The 18,479-nt window shown below is 38.9% G+C and overlaps 1 protein-coding gene across 5 annotated transcripts in view; it reads left to right on the top strand.

Annotated features, from left to right (window-relative positions):
• ATP2C1 (ATPase secretory pathway Ca2+ transporting 1) overlaps positions 1-15,105 on the top strand; it is a 151,970-nt gene extending 136,865 nt beyond the window's left edge. For all 5 annotated transcript variants that reach the window (XM_084991769.1, XM_084991772.1, XM_013990075.3 and 2 more), the window contains 8 exons: positions 4,948-4,998; positions 6,435-6,601; positions 7,910-7,978; positions 9,240-9,356; positions 10,171-10,318; positions 11,418-11,513; positions 12,411-12,552; positions 14,306-15,105. In XM_084991769.1, the coding sequence (XP_084847895.1) occupies positions 4,948-4,998; positions 6,435-6,601; positions 7,910-7,978; positions 9,240-9,356; positions 10,171-10,318; positions 11,418-11,513; positions 12,411-12,552; positions 14,306-14,436 (921 nt within the window). In that variant the 3' untranslated portion in view covers positions 14,437-15,105. The remainder of the gene's footprint in view (positions 1-4,947; positions 4,999-6,434; positions 6,602-7,909; positions 7,979-9,239; positions 9,357-10,170; positions 10,319-11,417; positions 11,514-12,410; positions 12,553-14,305) is intronic.
• The last annotated feature ends 3,374 nt before the right edge of the window (positions 15,106-18,479 follow it).

Here is an 18,479-nt window from a genome sequence, read left to right as displayed (position 1 = left end):
GTTTGAAAAGTTTGCTTTTATTAGTATTAGAAACAAAAGAGAACTTTTCTTCTAAATTGCTCCTTCTCTGAGCTTTTCCCACAGGTATTAAAATCAGGTTAAATTCTGTTCCTCATTAAAATGTTTTCCAGCTTTCACTTTCCATAATTCAATCACACATTCCAAACTTCTTAGCATTGCTCTGTTCTTTTGACCTAGACCAATTAAAAACCAGTGTGGGGAGTTTCCTGGTAGTCTAGTGGTTTGGACTTGATGCTTTGACATTTTCACTGCTGCAGCCTGGGTTCGATCCCTCGTCTGGGAACTGAGATTCCCACATCAAGTCACTGCATGCCCATCAAAAAAATTTTTTAAATTAAAAATCAGTATGGAAACTGAATTTTGCTGAATTATTTATAAAGTCCACCTTGGTATTCTCAGTGTTGTTTTTTTTTTTTTTTTAATGGCTACACCTGTGGCATATGGAAGGTCCCAGGCCAGGGGTCAAATTGGAGCTGCAGCTGCTGGCCTACACCTCAGCCAGGGCAATACCACATCTAAGCCACATCTGCAACCTATACCACAGCTCCTCGTGGCAACACCAGATCCTTAACCCAGTGAGTGAGCCAGGGATCAAACCTGCATTCTTGGGAAGATAATGTCATGTCCTCAACCCGCTGAGCTACAGTAGGAACTCCATCAGTGTTTTTTTATGATTTCTTCCATTGTTCTCGTTGATAAAAATGGACATTCTCTTTTACTATTCGTTTTTTCAACAGTGCCTCCACGTGTATTTCTACCAGACCTATTCAGGAATTCCCTGTAATAAAATCCAATTTGTATGCTGTTTAATTCTGGCATGTTGCAAATACTTTATTCAGTGAATTAAGTATCTTTTTATCTCTCTGGTAGATTTGGGGACTTTGGGGGTTTATTTAATTTATTTATTTATTTTCTTTTTTTAGGGCTGTACCTGTGGCATATGGAGGTTCCCAGGCTGGGGGTCCAATTGAAGCTACAGCTGCCCAACCACACCACAGCCACAGGAATACATGTCCAAGCTGTGTCTGCAACCTATATACCACAGCTCACCGCAGCACCAGATCCTTAACCCACTGAGTGAGACCAGTGGATCGAACCCGCAACTTCATGGTTCCTAGTCAGATTCATTTCGGCTGCGCCATGACGGGAACTCCTGGGTTTTGTTTTTTTTTTTTTAATGTCAGGAGTATTTTTTTTCCCATTAGCCTTTCCTTTGGTATTTACCTACTCTTACTCCTCTCTCTTCATAACTTTGTGTTAACACTGATCAAAAGAAGTGTAAGTGCTGACCACAAATATGATGCTGAAAAGATGGCCTCTGGATGTTTTTCGGATTCCTTCTGAAAATATCTAGCCTTTCCTCCCCTTCCATCCTTAATATTCCCTTAACTCTCTCTTTGCTGACAAAGCTCTACTTCTTTCCCATTGTTCTTTTACCATCCTTTGTCCTCTTTCTATCCTCTTCCTTCCCGCTCCCACACTACAGTGATTTTATCGTGTGCTTCTCTTAAATCAAAGATTTATTTAATAGAGGAATTTCAGTTAACTCCCAAGTTTAATCCTAGCCCTGTGATATAATGATGTAGTTCAATTTTCAGTCACTTCTGGATTTTTTAAATATATATGTCTAATTTCTTTAAGTCATAATTTTGTGTCACTAAATTTCCATATTTTTACTCACCTGAAAAGATCAGCCTGCTCATCCCAGTGTTTTAAGAAGAATTTTTACTTTGTGCAGTGTTATGTTCCACCTGAGTCTTCAGCTTTACATTGAGATCTGTTTAGTCTCAAAATGGCTGCTTTTATTTTTGAGTTGCCATCAAAGCTTTGAAATGCTGAAATCTTATATCAAGTAATAGGTATTTGGATGCATGCCATGCAGTTTGTTGCTGTACAAAGAAGAATGTTTTTTAGCCCAGCAGGTTCCTTTGTTATCCTCACTGCCATTGTCAGTGATGACCTGCAGTGGTTCAAATGATATGCGGTGGCACTAAGGCAAAACTGTACCCTGTACAACCTGAGTATTTGACCTGTGTTTAACAGTTTCGTTCTGGCTTTTTTTGGAGAGCAGACTTCATGACACAAAGGCAGAAATAAGATAGTCAGGTCAGAATTATTGGCCTGGTGTGTTGGCGGTGGGTTTCAGCATTCAAGTAAGGACATTGATATATTTGATGATGGAACCAAACTGTAGCATGTGAGAGAGGAGGAGGAATCAGGATGGTTCCCCAAATTTAGAGCCCAAGCCATTGCAAGGATGCACTTGCCTTTGGCAAAGGATGCGAAGGAGCATATGTTTGGGAAAATAATAGGAATTCAGCTTGGGAAGTTTAAGTCTGAGTTGAGACCTCTGTCTCAAGGTCCTCTGTCCAAGAGGAAATGTGGAGTCAGTTTGGTGGATCAGTAAAATCAATCAGGATTTCAGAAGAGATGCCCATGCTGGAGATAAAAATGCATATAAGGGAGATCCCATCGTGGCTCAATGGTTAACGAATCCAACTAGGAACCATGAGGTTGTGGGTTCAATCCCTGGCCTTGCTCAGTGGGTTAAGGATTCAGTGTTGCCGTGAGCTATGGTGTAGTTTTCAGACATGGCTTGGATCCTGCGTTGCTGTGGCTCTGGAGTAGGCCGGCGGCTACAGCTTGGATTAGACCCCTAGCCTGGGAACCTCCATATGCAATGGATGTGGCCCTAGAAAGACAAAAAAAAAAGCTTTAAAAATGCATATAAATAAGATCCAAATTGCTAGGGTGGGATGGGATTCCCTAGGGAGAGGTAGGGATTCTTTTTTAAAAATGTAAATTGAATGTTTTATTTAACAGAAATTTGCATTTTTGATGAATATGTTTTACATTTTAATGTTTTTTGAAGTGGTTATAAAGGCCTTCTTTGGAGACACAGGCCCTGAATGTTTTGCAGAGAGATGATTTAAGTCTCATAATTAGTTACTAAGTAGGGATTCTTAGACCTCTTCTAGAGAAGAGTCCAGGAACTGAGTCCAGCAGGGAGACTTTAGGGGGGCCTGGAGGAACCTGCACAAGAGGAACAGCCAGAAAGGTAGGAGAAGGAAGGGGAGTGTAGGGTGTCCTAAAGCTAGGAGAAGAGGTTGTCTCAGGAGGAGGGGGTTTTCGGCTGTGTTTGGGGGTTAGTTGCCTGAGAAATGGTACTGGTGTCAGCAGTGTGGGGAGTCTTTGGTGCTGAACAGGAGTTTCAGTTCAGGGTGGGTGTAGCAGCCTGATTTCAAGGGACTGAAGAGAGAGTGGGACAAGAGAAATGGGAGAGAGCAAGTATAAGCAGCTCTCCAGGGGAGTTTCACTCTAAAGAGAAGGGGAAGGAGGGTGGCAGCTGAGATAGGAAGGGAAGGTTTGTTTTTGTTTTTGGTTAAATGGAAAAAAAGAATATCATGTTTTTATAATGATGGTAAAGATGCAGCAGCAAGGGAAAATTTTAATGTAAGAGGAGAGAGAATTTCTGATAGATAAGAAGGTAGAGTATTTGACCTGTACTCAAAGCATATTTGTTTAGATCATTTATAGTAAAAGGAGAGATGGAGGGAATATTGTCTGGGTACAGATACTGCATGGTGGAAGTTGTGGAAGTTTCCTCTTGATTCTGCTTTCTTTCAAGTAGAAAACAAGGTTATCAGCTGAGAGTGAGATTGGAGAAAGGGATGACTTAGAAGGATGAAGGAGTTCCCGTTGGGGCACAAGGGAAACAAATCCAACTGGGAACCATGAGGTTGCGGGTTCGATCCCTGGCCTTGCTCAGTGGGTTAAAGGATCTGGCGTTTCTGTGGGCTGTGGTGTAGGTTGCAGACGTGGCTCGGATCTGGCGTTGCTTTGGCTCTGGCATAGGTCGGCGGCTACAGCTCCAATTAGACCCCTAGCCTGGGAACCTCCATATGCCTTGGGTTTGGCTCTAAAAAGGACAAAAGACAAAACAAAAACAAAAAAACAGCAAGAAGGATGAGGAGAGAAAACTAGTGTGGACCCATGCCCTAGGAGAGTAGGAGAGAGAACGGTGGGTAACGTGGGTATTAAAGTCATGCAGCTTGGGGGTGTTGGAGAGAGTGCCAGGGAGGCATAGGTTACAGATCCCCTGGAAATGTGGGCTGTGGCCTGGGGAGCAGTGAGCACTGCAGGTATCAAAGTACAGTCTCTGTACTGAGGATTTGTGGCTAATGAAGGGGGAATAGAAGATGCCTACCCCTTTGGGGCTCTCCTCCTGGTGCTCCTTGAGAGGACTGCAGGAACAGTCCATGTCTTGTGGAAAAATCAGGTTAGAGCGGTGTAGGAGAGTGGAGGCCCAGGGATTTGTCGATGACTAGCCGTGAGGCACAGTGAGAGGACTTCAGAAGACCAGGAGTTGGGAGCAGAAGAGGGGATTAAATATGTGCTTTGGAGAGAGAGGGTAATATAAACAGGTAGAGACATAGTAGAAGAGATCCTGATGAGTTTACCTGAAAGGAAGAGCATGAGCAGACACATCATTCTGCTTAACATCAAAAAAAGAGTATGGACATTGAGGAGCAGCTGTTCTTTAAGTCCCCTGAATGCAGAACAAATGGAAAAGACCATTTTAATTGTGTTTCAGTGACAAGGAAACAGATGCAAGAGAGTTTTTTCTTTCTCTGTCTTGGAACCATTACAAGAATAAGGCTGTTTTCTCTTTGGAGTTTAAACATAATGGGATAAATCGGGTAAATTGTTTAGATTATATATTTCCTATGGTCCCTTTGGTAAAGTTTGAAATGACCATATCAAATGAGTGTCTTAACAAACGTATGGCATAATCTTAAACTTAATCTCAGTGGCAAAATAAATAGTCTAAATTGATCATTAAAAAATATTCTTAGTCACAAGTGTATAGGTTATTCTGATATTTCTTAATGTTAAAGATTTTTAGTGTATCCTGTGTTTTAACAGGTTGCGGTATTTTACAGAGCTAGTCCAAGACACAAGATGAAAATTATTAAGGTAGGTCTCTAAGAGTTACATTATTTTATCTCTGTATCCACAATGCTACTTCTTTGTCTTTTGTTAAGTCTGCAGTACTACTGAGAGTATTGATAGAGCACCGAAGTCAGAAGTATTGGGAAGTAAAAAGTGTGTTTTAAAGCCTGAAACATCAATAGAGAATTTAGTTAGCAGAGGAAGATGTAGAAGAAAACTTTAATGAAATGTCTGCAAATACAACCTTTTTTAAACATTTGAACAAAGTAGAAGTATGTTCTGACAGGAGTTTATAGCCAGATCATCCTGGTGTGAATAAGAATAATTACTTAGAAACTGAGCAAATACAGCAGGAAAAATATGTTGTGAGAGAGTGAAGAGTATTTAAAAGACTATGGTTACTTATATTAGTCAAATATATACAAAGCAGTTGACATGGCATCCATCAGTTCATGGACTTAAATGATTTATCACAGTAGTGCTCCATTGTATTAAGCCTTGGCATTAATGACACTGTGGGCTGGGTAATCCTTCATTGTGAGGGGCTCTCCTGAATATTACAGGTTTAGCAGCATCCCTGGCTCCTACCCACTAGATGCTGGTAGCATCCCTGAAGTCATAGCAATCAGAAATGTCTCCAGACTTTGCCAGACATCCCGTGGGAGAGAAAACTGCCCCTGACGACCACTGTGTAATTGACTCTACATCAGGCTTTACTTCTCACACAAGGGAATATTAATAGCAGCTTTTTTTTTTTTTTTTTTTTTTTTTTGTCTTTTTAGGGCTGTACCCGTGGCATATGGAGGTTCTCAGGCCAGGGGTCAAATCAGAGCTGTAGCCGATGGCCTATACCACAGCCACAGCAATGCGGGATTGGAGCCAAGTCTGTGACCTACATCACAGCTCACAGCAACAGCTGGTCCTTATCCCATTGAGAGAGGCCAGGGATTGAATTCTAGTCCTATTGGATGCTAGTTGGGTTTGTTAACTGCTGAGCTAAGATGGGAACTCCAATAGCAGATTTTTTTAAGCTTTATCTTAAGACCTCCATGGATTTAAGTTTATTGAAAAAGTGATGGTCTGTATTATTTTCAGCCTTTTGTTTGTTTTAATGGCTGTTCCTGTGGCATATGGAAGTACCGGGGCTAGAGCTTGAATCAGAGCTGCACCTGATGGCCTGTAACACAGCCGCAGCAACCTCCACTACTCAACCTACACAAGCCTCATTTGCAACCTTTACTACAGCTTGTGGCAACATCGGATCTTTAACCCACTTCGTGAGGCCAGGGGTTGAACCCATATCCTCATGGACACTATGTCAAGTTCTTAACCTGCTGAGCCACAATAGGAACTCCTTTCATTATGTGGAAAAAAAGAAAGAGGATTTTTTTTACCCCCTTATCTGTGTGGAAGTAGCATTTTAATCAGAACTCCTCTGTCCCACTTCCCCTTGCCCCCAGTCTCTCCAGAAGAACGGGTCAGTCGTGGCCATGACTGGAGATGGAGTAAATGATGCAGTTGCTCTGAAGGCTGCAGACATTGGAGTTGCGATGGGTCAGACTGGCACAGATGTTTGCAAAGAGGCAGCAGACATGATCCTGGTGGATGACGATTTCCAGACTATCATGTAGGTGATGAATGAGTGATGATTCAGCTCTGATGAGTGTGCGTCAGAGAATCTCTTCCCTTCTTTCCCGCACCCCACCCCATTATTCAGCTGGAAAAGAGTTGGGCAGTATTTAGGCACTGGGTGAACTAAACTATTTTACTAATTGGTCTTATTTTGTATCCTAATGGACAGTTTTGGGGAAAATTATTTATATGGATTGGACAGCAATAAATAGCAGGGCTGTTCATTTAAGAAATATTTACTGAGTACCAGCCAAGGGACACGTTTTTCTGGACCCTGGTGTGGTGGTTCAGCAGTGACTCTTCTTGAGGCTTTTATTCTGATTAATTCAGGCTCTCAAAAATTAGCATGTGCCTGACCTCACAGAAAGTATTATAAATAAAGACCCTATCCATCTCTGTTTCCTAATGTCAGGAATTGTTCAGGTTGTCAGTGTTGCAGTTTATTGTTGGAATAGCTTTGTTTCACCCATGGTTTCTAATTGGCTTAAGGTTCTTATGTGCCTTCTGGTATCAGTTCCGTAGTGTTTAGGTGGAGGTCACTTGATAATCACCTCTCGGATGATCTGACTCTTGGTTTGGTGAGGCCCCAGGTGCTTCATTAACAGTGTGGCCTGAAGTGGAGCATGCAGGTCCCCAGGACCTAGAATTTCTAGGCCCTTGTAAGGATATAAGATTTAATTTCCACTATTAGAATTGTGGAGATAGAACCAGTTCTTTTATAAAACTCCTATTTTCTTAGATTGAGCAAAATGAAAGAAGTTACATGAATGTTTGTAAACCGTATTTTTTTATAATTTTGGTACAACATATGTCTATTTGTGTGTAGGAACAACAGCTTAAATCTGTAATTTCATATATCCCATTGCCATTTAATTCCTGACCTATGCTAATTTAACCTCTTATTACTGTGCATGCAATTTATATCTTTAAGAAAAATAAACTTGGAGGGGTAATACAGAAGATCATTGTTTTAGTATCATGAAAGTGTATTATTTTCTCTTGTGTAGAAATACAGTATGTGATTTTAATGTTGAAATATCTTTTTAAGAATAAAAATTTTTAGCGTAGTGATACTAGTTTGGGTAGAGAGAGGAAGGCTTGACTTTCATTCCTTGCTAGTATGGTGTTTCCATATTTTTTCCTAATTTAATTAAGTAATGAAAATAATAGATTCTTTTATTGATGTATGTGTTTTATCAGTTGGAAATTTGTTTTCAAAATTAGTTACACAGTATTTTAGTATCGATATATCCTTATTTTTCTGTGATAATATTTTCTCACTTAATTTTATTTTAAATTTCAGGTCTGCAATTGAAGAGGGTAAAGGGATTTATAATAACATTAAAAATTTTGTTAGATTCCAGCTGAGCACGTAAGTTTATAGGAAATTTGTCACCATGGATAAATTATTTGAAAAGTAGAATTCAAGCAGAATGCCTAGGAGCTTCTGGGCTCTGTTTCTGAGGGTTGTTCATATGTTTAAGTTTTCCAGTATAAAAATTGAATTCAATCTTTAAGACTAAAATTGGCATGATAAATGTGACAATTAGATGTCTGTATCATTATCAAAATACATAAAATCTTTGTGGCTTAATAGCTCCTGAAATAACTGAGGAAGGGACATCAAATTTTAATTTTTCTTTTCTTTTTTTCTTTTTTTTTTTTTTTGGTCTTTTTGTCTTCTTAGGGGCACACCTGTGGCATATGGAGGTTCCCAGGTTAGGGGTCCAATCGAAACTGTAGACGCTGGCCTACGCCACAGCCACAGCAACTCGGCATCCGAGTCGAGTCTGCAACCTATACCACAGCTCACAGCAACGCTGGATCCTTAACCCACTGAGCGAGGTCAGGGATTGAACCTGGGTCCTCCTGGATGCTAATTGGGTTCACTAACTGCTGAGCCACAACGGGAACTCCAAATTTTAATGTTTCTTTTTGCTGTCTTTTTTCAAAAGTAGTAGAGCTTTTCTGTAGTGAAAAAACAGTTAAAACCAAAGGAAAAAAAAAGTTAACAAAAATATTACTGGAACTGTTAATTGTTGTCTGAACTCAATTTAAAAATTCTTTCTTGAGACCTTCGGTGACCAGCGAGGGTTGGGGAAGGAGTGGGACAGACTAGGAGTTTGGGGTTAGTAGATACAAACTGTTACATTTAGAATGGATAAGAAGTGAGGTTCTATTGTGTATAGCACAGGGAACTATATTCAGTCTCTTGGGAATAGAATATGATGAAATTGGCACAATATTGTAAATTAATTGTTCTCTAATAAAAAAATTAAAAAAAAACTTGCATAACAAAAATTCTTCCTTGGAGTTCCCTGGTGGCTTGGGGTTAAGGATATGGCATTATCCCTGCTGTGGCTCTGGTTACTACTGTGGTGCAGATTTGATCCCTGGCTCAGGAACTTCCACATGCAGCGGACGTGGCCAAAAAAGGCTGTGGACTGTAAGGGTTAACGCTTAGTTTCAAATGTTCACACTAATGAAGCATTAGGTTACTTGGAAGTACAGGCTTCCTTTAAGAGAAGAGCAGTAACCCAAGAGTTTTAAATGCTAAGAAAGCAATGTCATAAAATTAGCAAGAATTATACTATACCAATACATTTTTTTAAAATGACTCTTTCTTTCAACAGGAGTATAGCAGCATTAACTTTAATCTCATTGGCCACATTAATGAACTTTCCCAATCCTCTCAATGCCATGCAGATTCTGTGGATCAATATTATAATGGATGGACCTCCAGCTCAGAGGTAAGAGTTTCTCATTCATAAACTAGCAAGACAGGGATGGCAGGATGGCCTGATACTAAGCTTTAAGACTTTCTTCACGGGGAGCATTGGAAATCTTTGCAGCATTGTGTTTCTTATCAGCTGTGAGGTGGGAGATATCATTTACTGTCTTGGGGTACTTGTTCACGCATTGTGGATCTGAGCTCTTATGTCGTTAGGTGCCCAACCTGAAATGGAGAACAGAGCACGGAGCAGGTGCAGTCCCTGTTCTCTAAGTAAGCTTTTTATCTCTTAGAATAGGATGTAATGGAGAAGTCTCTGGGTTCAGTGTTATTACAAGGTTCTCTTTTCAGTCTTAGAGACTTTGGGAAAGTATTGAAGAACCTAGGCATATGTATATTTTCTTTTATAATAATGGGACCATAGATGGTGCTTCCCAACACAGAGTGACACGTGTCAGTGACCATTACAACACATGATCTTAGTTGAGACTTCTTTGCATGAGAGATACTTCAAAATCCAGTTGGTAGGTCGTATATTTTCAGGCCATATTTGAAATAAGTAAATATTCATGTTAACAAAATTGGGCAATTTTGTGGAATTTGATTATCAGTCCCCTACCAAACTGTGCCACATAAACAAAAGAGGAAAGGGTGATAAAATTTGTGGTTGTTTTCAAGTAATTGTGGCCAAGGTTTTCTTTATGATTTACCACTTTGTTTCTATAAGAAGGCACATAGCTTCTGGGATACTTGAGGTCACTAAGTTGTGAAATTAATAAACCCAAATCTTAGTTAAAACTTTAAAGTGATTCACTTTTCTGTTTGTTTTGAAGCCTTGGAGTAGAACCAGTGGATAAAGATGTCATCCGTAAACCTCCACGCAACTGGAAGGACAGCATCTTGACCAAAAACCTGATCCTTAAAATACTTGTTTCCTCAATAATCATTGTTTGCGGGACTTTGTTTGTCTTCTGGCGGGAGGTATGCTCTCACTGGATAAGTTGCTTTATTAAAATGTGTATTAAATAGAAGGCTGGAAAGTTAGGAAAGCTCTTTGAAAAATAAAATGAAAACATTTTAAAATAGTTTGACCTCAGTATTTATGGATTAATAAAATTCCTGATTCATGTATTAGAGTAAATTAAACCTGCAGAGAATGGAGTTCTTATTGTAGCTCAGTGGGTTGAGCCTGACTGGAATCCATGAGGATGTGGGTTCGATCCTTGGTCTCACTCAGTGGATTAAGGATCCGGTGTTGCCATGAGCTGTGGTGTAGGTCACAGATGCAGCTCAGATCCCGAAAAAATAAACCTGAATCAAAGTATCTGATATAATAAAAATTAACCTGAAAATTTGGGAAGGTGTTAGATAATCTGTCTTTAATATAGCTACTGTATTGTCATCAGAAAAGAAAGTTGTTTTAATATCTATTTTATGCTTTGTGAGAAGACTTGTTACTTTAGATTACAGCTGTTCATTAGGTGACTTATTTAAATGGCCTATAGGAAATTTAGGTTGCTTATATGTTTTATATCATAAAATAAACCTATTTCATTCTGAGAGAGAGAAAATATTAACCTTTAAAAAGCATGCAGTATTTGTCCATTAAATTCAGCTAGCTGAGGGAGTTCCTTGGCGGTCTAGTGGTTAGGATTCGGCACTTCCACCACTGTGGCCTGGATTCAGTCCCTCATCTGGGAAGTGAGGTCCCACATCAAGCTGCTGCATGTTGCAGCAAAAAAAAAAAAAAAGAAAAGGAGTTCCTGTCGTGGCGCAGTGGTTAACGAACCCGACTAGGAACCATGAGGTTGCGGGTTCGGTCCCTGCCCTTGCTCAGTGGGTTAACGATCCAGCGTTGCCGTGAGCTGTGGTGTAGGTTGCAGACGTGGCTTGGATCCTACGTTGCTGTGGCTCTGGCGTAGGCCGGTGGCTACAGCTCCGATTCAACCCCTAGCCTGGGAATCTCCATATGCCGCGGGAGCGGCCCAAGAAATAACAACAACAACAAAAAGACAAAAGACAAAAAAAAAAAAAAAGAAAAGAAAAAGAATCCAGCCAAATCATTTTTTCCTCTTGACAGCTGCGAGACAATGTGATAACACCTCGGGACACAACGATGACCTTCACATGCTTTGTGTTTTTTGACATGTTCAATGCACTGAGTTCCAGATCCCAGGTATGCTTAGTTGGTCTTAGCTAATTAATTCAGTGGGTAGAGTACTTTCCAATTGTAAGTGGACAAGGATTATGGGTTTTTAACTTTGCCTGCTTTTGTAACCATGATTATAGCCCTAGATAATAGTCTTCTTAGCAACATGTGCCTAAAAATGTATCATAATGGGAATGTGGCATTTGGGGGGGATAAGCCTTATCTTTAGCCAGAAGATCAGAGTAAATCACAGTTCTCATCCCCTGATTTTTCTTCTTTACCTTTTCTTGTTATCAGTAGCTATATGATAGTTTCAAGTTAACATCTAAACATAGGACAAAACTCGTGGCTTCTCTTGAAATGGTAATAGTCTAATTAAAAGTTTTAGAAGAACAGGTTTATGCATATTTTATTTCCATCAGTGTGTCAAAGCTGTGGACATTCTAGTTTTCTTTTCTTCCCCTGCTGTATCTTACGGTGGATTGCCTTTTTCTGATCAAAATGCTTTGATAGAAAATAATGGACTGGAACCTAATGGTGCTTTTTCAGAGTATGCTGTTCTTGGAAATAAATTCCATTTGAAGCCTGACTGTTCATTTCAGTTTTAGAGCACCTTATGAGTCCTTACCTATATCTGTCACTATTTGCCACGGTAAAACTTTTCAAGTACAGTGCATTGTTGTTAATTTAAATTGATTTTATAGCATCACTCTTAAGGCAAGTCCTTGAAAAAGAGAAGCTGCTTTAAAATTTATCCTTATTCCATCTGAATTATTCCAAAATAATAGTTAAAATTAAGAGATTCCCTGGTACTGCTATTGTAGAATTAAGTCCAGCATATTACAAATTGGAGGTGAATGTCATAGTAAATAAATTGTTTTTATGATTGAGAAATAGTAACTGAACTCTCTGCTCTGCCAACAGACCAAATCTGTGTTTGAGATTGGACTCTGCAGTAATAAAATGTTTTGCTACGCAGTTCTTGGATCCATCATGGGACAGTTATTAGTTATTTACTTTCCTCCACTTCAGAAAGTTTTTCAGACCGAGAGCCTAAGTGTACTGGGTAAAGGAAATGTTATCTTTATAATTTACATATTATAAATGAGTTGTATTTTTGATGCATTTGTTTTAGGAATTTTCTTTGAAGGTGAAATAAGTGACTACCTTGCTTTGAAAACTGTGTATGCTCTCCTTTCTCATTTGGAGGCCTTTAGGGGTGTCACTCTTCTAAGTTGTTCATTTTTGGGGTATTTTTTTTCTTAAAATTTTTTTCCATGTAATTTTTTTATAGATTATCATTTTCAAAATCATATTTTGTATTTCTGAAAGATAGCAAATCAAAATTTGTTATAGAGTAATTGTAGTTTATAACTTTCTAGTCTGGTTTTTTTTTTTTTTTGGTCTTTTTAGAGCTGCTCCTGAGGCATATGGAAGTTCCCAGGCTAGGGGTCGAATTGGAGCTATAGCTGCTAGCCTATTCCACAGCTCATGGTAACACCATGTCCTTAACCTACTGAGCAAGGCCGGGGATTGAACCTATGTCCTCATGGATACTAGTCGGTTTTGCTGCAAATGAGCCACAGTGGGGAACTCCCTGTAACTTTTTAATCTTGTATAAAGGAAAAAAACTAAATTTAAGCTCACTGAAAACCAAGTGACTCTTTAAAAATTACAATTTTGGTAGTTAAACTACATTTTCCTATTCTTATTTGCTAATTTGCACATTCTTATTTTATGAAATAACAGCCCTAGAAGAGTTTTATTAAACTGATGTGGAAGACAGACATTATTCTTTCACATAGTGTGCATTAAATGCATCCTCAAATAGTACATTTAAGAGTTAATCTTCCTGTAGAAGTGTGAGGATAGATGCATTTTATGATAATGCTACTTCTCATTCTTGGGTTTGTAAGTTAATTTAGATAATTATGAATCCCTGTATTTTTGCTGTAGGTTTACCTTAAAGTTGAACTAGTTTAGTTTCAGTATTTTAATTTCATATTTATATCCCTTCCTCTTATAAAAGAAAATGGAGTTTTACAGAGACAGGTGCCATGTTTTGAAGCAGTAAGTAAGAATGAGATAGTGTGGATACAAACCGTTGTAAAGACACAGTCTTTAAACAGTGAGTTCCTCTAGACTTTCAAGTGGAATAGATGTAGATTTCTAAGTAATTTTCAGATAGACATTATTTAATCAAGAAGTTAGTCACCTGCTTGAACAGCCTTTAAAAAAGGCTGTGTGATCTATTAAATAGAAAACTTTTGCTTGTGTTGCTTTTAAAGGTTGTGGTTATTAGGTTATGGTTCAGGGAAAGTAGTCAAGAGAACTTGGGGTCTAGTTTTCTGGCTGCTGCCTGTCCTACCTGTGTGACTTTGGATAAGTCACTTCATAGCCTTGAGCCTTACTTTCCTTGTTTTTATCTTTTATCTTTTCTTTTCTTTTTTTTTTTTTTTTTTTCCCCTTAGGGCCACACCCGGGGCACATGGAAGTTCCCAGTCTAGGGGCCAAATTGGAGCTGTAGCTGTCAGCCTACACCACAGCTCATGGCAGCGTCAGATCCTTTACCCACTGAGCAAAGCCAGGGATTGAACCCATGTCTTCATGGATACTAGTTGGGTTTGTTATGGCTGAGCCACAATGGAAACTCCCTACTTTCCTTATTTTTAAACTGAGGTTAATTGTGGCTACTTCACGGAATGGTTGAGAAATTAGTGTATTTTGAAGCTTTGGTAAAATGCTAGAAAAACATAAGCTGTTACACTCTGCCTATAGGTTTCAAAGAGTTGTAAAACTCAACTTATTTTCTTTCATAGATTTGCTGTTTCTTCTGGGTCTCACTTCATCAGTGTGCATAGTGGCAGAGATTATAAAGAAGGTTGAAAGGAGCCGGGAGAAGATCCAGAAGCCTGTTAGTTCAACATCGTCGTCTTTTCTTGAAGTATGATGCATATTGCATTCTTTAATTTGCAAACTAGGAATTGCAGCCTAAGGATCATTTAGAAGGGCAAGTTCAAGAGAAAAATGAAGATCTGAGAACGTTTGAAGTTTTCATTGACTGAAAATGAGCGTGAAATACTTGATTTGAGACTTTAATCTGTTGGCAGTCCCAAATGAAATTATGCAACTTTGATAACATATTCCTTGATTTAAATTGGCTTTTGCGATTGAGTGGAACTTTATAAAATGTATGAGCAGTTATTTAATTTAAAAAAAAAAGGTAAAACCTGAACCACCTTCTGCACTTAAAGAGGTCTAACAGTTCAGTACACTATCTATCTTAGATAGATAATAATTTTTTTTAATTTTTAAATATTGTACTATTTATGGTTATGGTGGTGGGGCTTTTTTCTAATAACACAAATAAATTTAATCATTTCAAAGGCATTCTATTTGGTTTAGAAGTTGATTCCCAGGAGTGCCATATTTCAGTTATTGTATTTCCTTTTCTCTGCAATGTAAGCAGCTCAGCTACCTTGTGTTACCATTTTTTTATCTGAAGTTTTTTGCACAGGATGTGACCACTGTCAGATCACTATTCTTTTCTTTCTTTTTGTGATTGAAAAGCCTATACTGCGATTTGAAGTAAATGTTTGCTTTTCTTAGTAAGTGTAAATGGTTGCTTTTTTTTCTTTTTCTTTTTTTTCTCTTTTGGTATGAGTCTTTGGGCTAGCAGAATTAATAACAGGGCTGTCAAATGGCATTCTAGGTAGGGTGCTGTATCTGTACTTAACACTGGGTTGTGGAGTCAAAAATATTTAAGACTGATTGGGCTGAAATTTATAGCAGATTTTATTAACGTGTTATGCCTTTTTTTTTTTAGAGTTAAATATAAATACTGTGTCAAGTATAATTTTGTCATCTCCTAAATATAAATCCAAGGACCTCATCTGATTATCTGAATTTTATTATTTGTAATGCCTTCTTTATGTGTGTTTCAAAGAATCTTTCTTAGGAAGTATAGAGTGCTGAACTTATGAACCAGAGTGTATAAGTGGTTTATGAACCAGAATATATGTGGACAGTTCTGTGCTAGCCTTTCCCTCCTTGTATCTGCAGCCTTTTGGCTGAGAGCAGCACAGCCCGGCGTTGTCCCCTTTTTTTACTCCCTCCATTATCCTTTGCCTTCTTTCTGTTTCACTGGGCATGCTAGAAAAATAGATTTGCTCTTGTAGTGCTAGCCAGTTTGTATAATAGCTGGATGAAGTTTATGTAACTTATTTTGAGTGTGTGGCAAATAAGGGCCAGAAATTCAAAATGAGAAATAGATTTTCCTGTTGAATATTTCTGTCTGAAACAAAAACAAGCCTCAGATTCTTACATGTTTAATTCTTCTTGAAGTTAGTGAATTTTATAATTATTCTTCATTTTTAAGACTGTCAGGATAAACCACTCTCTGGTTTTTGTCACCAGTATTAAAATGCATTATTACCACCGAGGTACTGTGTTAATGATAGGAAAGGTATCTATTCCTTGAGTCCTTGTACTAAAACAATTTTGTGTAAGGACTTGAGATATCTGCAGTTTATTCTTCTTTACTCTTTAAGGCTTAATAGTCAGATGTACACAGAAGCCATTTGTCTAAGCAAGTTTATCTTTGGTGCTAGTGATGTCTCACGCCTAATTTTTGTAACAAGTTTTCTTCTGTGTTGCAAAACTTGGAATACATATTAAGGAGTTCCCATCGTGGCACAGCGGAAATGAATCCGACTAGGAACCATGATGCAGGTTCGATTCCTGGCCTCGCTCAGTGGTTTAAGGATCTGATGTTGCTGCGAGCTGTGGTGTAGGTTGCAGGACGCAGCTTGGATCTTGTGTTGCTGTGGCTGTGGTCTAGGCTGGCAGCTGTAGCTCCGATTGGACCCTTAGCCAGGGAACCTCCATATGCCGCAGGTGTGGCCCTGAAAAAAAAAAAAAAAAAAAAAAATATATATATATATATATATATATATATATAAAATCATTGCAATTCTCACTTAAAATAAAAAGAAATACATATTAAGTGCATGTCTTTCACTTTGCATTTTAGGTTCAGAGTATGCTTGTGAAATAAATGTGCCCATCCTTTTGTTCTGATTTTGACACCCCCCTCCCCCTGCAAGATGATTTCTTTTTGTAACTTAATGTTCCTCCACTTGGGACTGTTAACATTCAAATCACATGGATACTGAAGGCACGAAATTGGGCAGTACTCTTAGGACATAGAATCTGTGATTTAAAAAGAAGTGAATGTGTGGTGCAGATACACTGCATCTAACCTTAGGTTAGAGTGTGTGTGTGTGTATTTTACGTAGTATGTTATCCAATTTAGTGTGGACAATTCAGATGCACTAGTATCAAATCAAAATTTAAAATTTTTACCCCATTTCCTGGCCCTAGGACTTGCAAGAGTCCCTGACAATAGCTTACTTGATTTTTCCCTATTTAGACTACATCATGAAGTTATTTGACTTTAAAGTGATTAAATATCAGGGAAGAAGAGAAAGGACCTTTAAGTAATTCACCAACTAGAAAACAATCCTCAAATGATTAAGTTAAAAGTGGATGCAGAGGAACAAGGCTTTGCAAGTTCTATCACATTTCTTCTGGCCATTGTGTAACCCAGAGAAGGAACAACTTGGAGGCAGGCAACCTAACGTACACCCGCCACCCCTCCTCTCAGGACACAGACTTCATTCAATAGCATAACCACACCCACAGGGTAAAACACGTTTCATTTTTCATACCCATGCAAAGTACATCTTTTACATCGGTAGTCTTTCCTGAAGGCATTTCAAGTTTTGACCTCTTTCGTATAGTACCTGAGTAAAGTATTGACTGTGCTCACAACAGTTTCTCAGTGAAATGAATTGGTGGCAAACAATAAATATTGTATCTAAGAACCTTAACTAACTTAACCTTGCTTTCTGCCTTTGTCATTTGGCGATTCTTGTGCATTTTACTCCTACATATGTCTCACCCCAAAACTTAGATGGATGAATTGATTGTCATTTCAGTAAACTTTCCCTTAGTGCCTGGAGTGTACTCGAGTAGAATGGTGTTGGCATCCTTACCCTTTGAGACCTTATGGACCAGGTTGGCCGAGGATATACTATTTACAGGCTGTTTCATGTGCATTTATTTTAAAAATACATATGCATTAAAATGAATACAGCACACATTTTACTGGAAGGTTCCCTTGATGTTGGCATTTGGAAATCTTTGAAATGCCTTTTTAGACTAAGCTGCAATTCAGACCATAGCTTGTTTGCATACTAAAACATGATGTGGATAAATGTTAATCCTAACTGGTATGTGACTGGACAAACAGATTATCCTGATAATTAAGCTGCCTTGAGCTCAGTTAGCACTTGGTATGAGGGTTTGGTTTTCAGAATTGGTTGTTGTTGATAATGGACGGTGGTTAAGGACAACCAAAGGAGAAGAATAGCTTCAAAGAAGGCAGTTTTCATGGCAGTTTCCTAGAACTAGTAGTATTTTAATCAAGCCTTGAGTTGAGAATCTCCAGCTGAGAACAGCAAGGCATTGGAACCAAATGGCACAGCCTCTGCAGAGGTGTTTGTGGGGTCTGGAAAGACAAGTGAAAACCTGAGGTGTCTGGGGCTAGGGCAAGCGGTACAACACTGTGAGGGCTGGACAGAGGGGGCGGGAGCGTGGTGGTGAAGGCAGAGACATTTCACTTATCGCCTGCAGGAGGATTTCAAGACTATGGTAGAGTTTGGTTTTTTGTCTTGTAACATGCTGATGGAAGCACAGAGGGTGGATTATAAAGGCAAAACAGAAAGACTGATGAGAGGATTGTAGATGCTTCAGGGGTAGAGAAACTAACTGAGCTGTAGGCAGTCAGCTTAGGGAGAAAGTGATGGGATTTCCTCTTTCTAAGAGAGCATTGACATGAGATGGCAGAAAAGGAAGATGTGAGGGAGTTCCTGTTGTGGCGCAGCAGAAACAAATCCGACTGGTATCCATGAGGGTGCAGGTTCCATTCCT

Source organism: Sus scrofa, chromosome 13 (genome assembly GCF_054392235.1).
Source record: "Sus scrofa isolate SSC_HxYL_T2T_F1_AM1 chromosome 13, Sscrofa_HxYL_maternal_Yorkshire_Landrace_v2.0, whole genome shotgun sequence".
Lineage (NCBI taxonomy): Eukaryota > Metazoa > Chordata > Mammalia > Artiodactyla > Suidae > Sus > Sus scrofa.
Note: the sequence above shows the minus strand (reverse complement) of the source record. Positions and strands in the feature narration are given on the sequence as shown.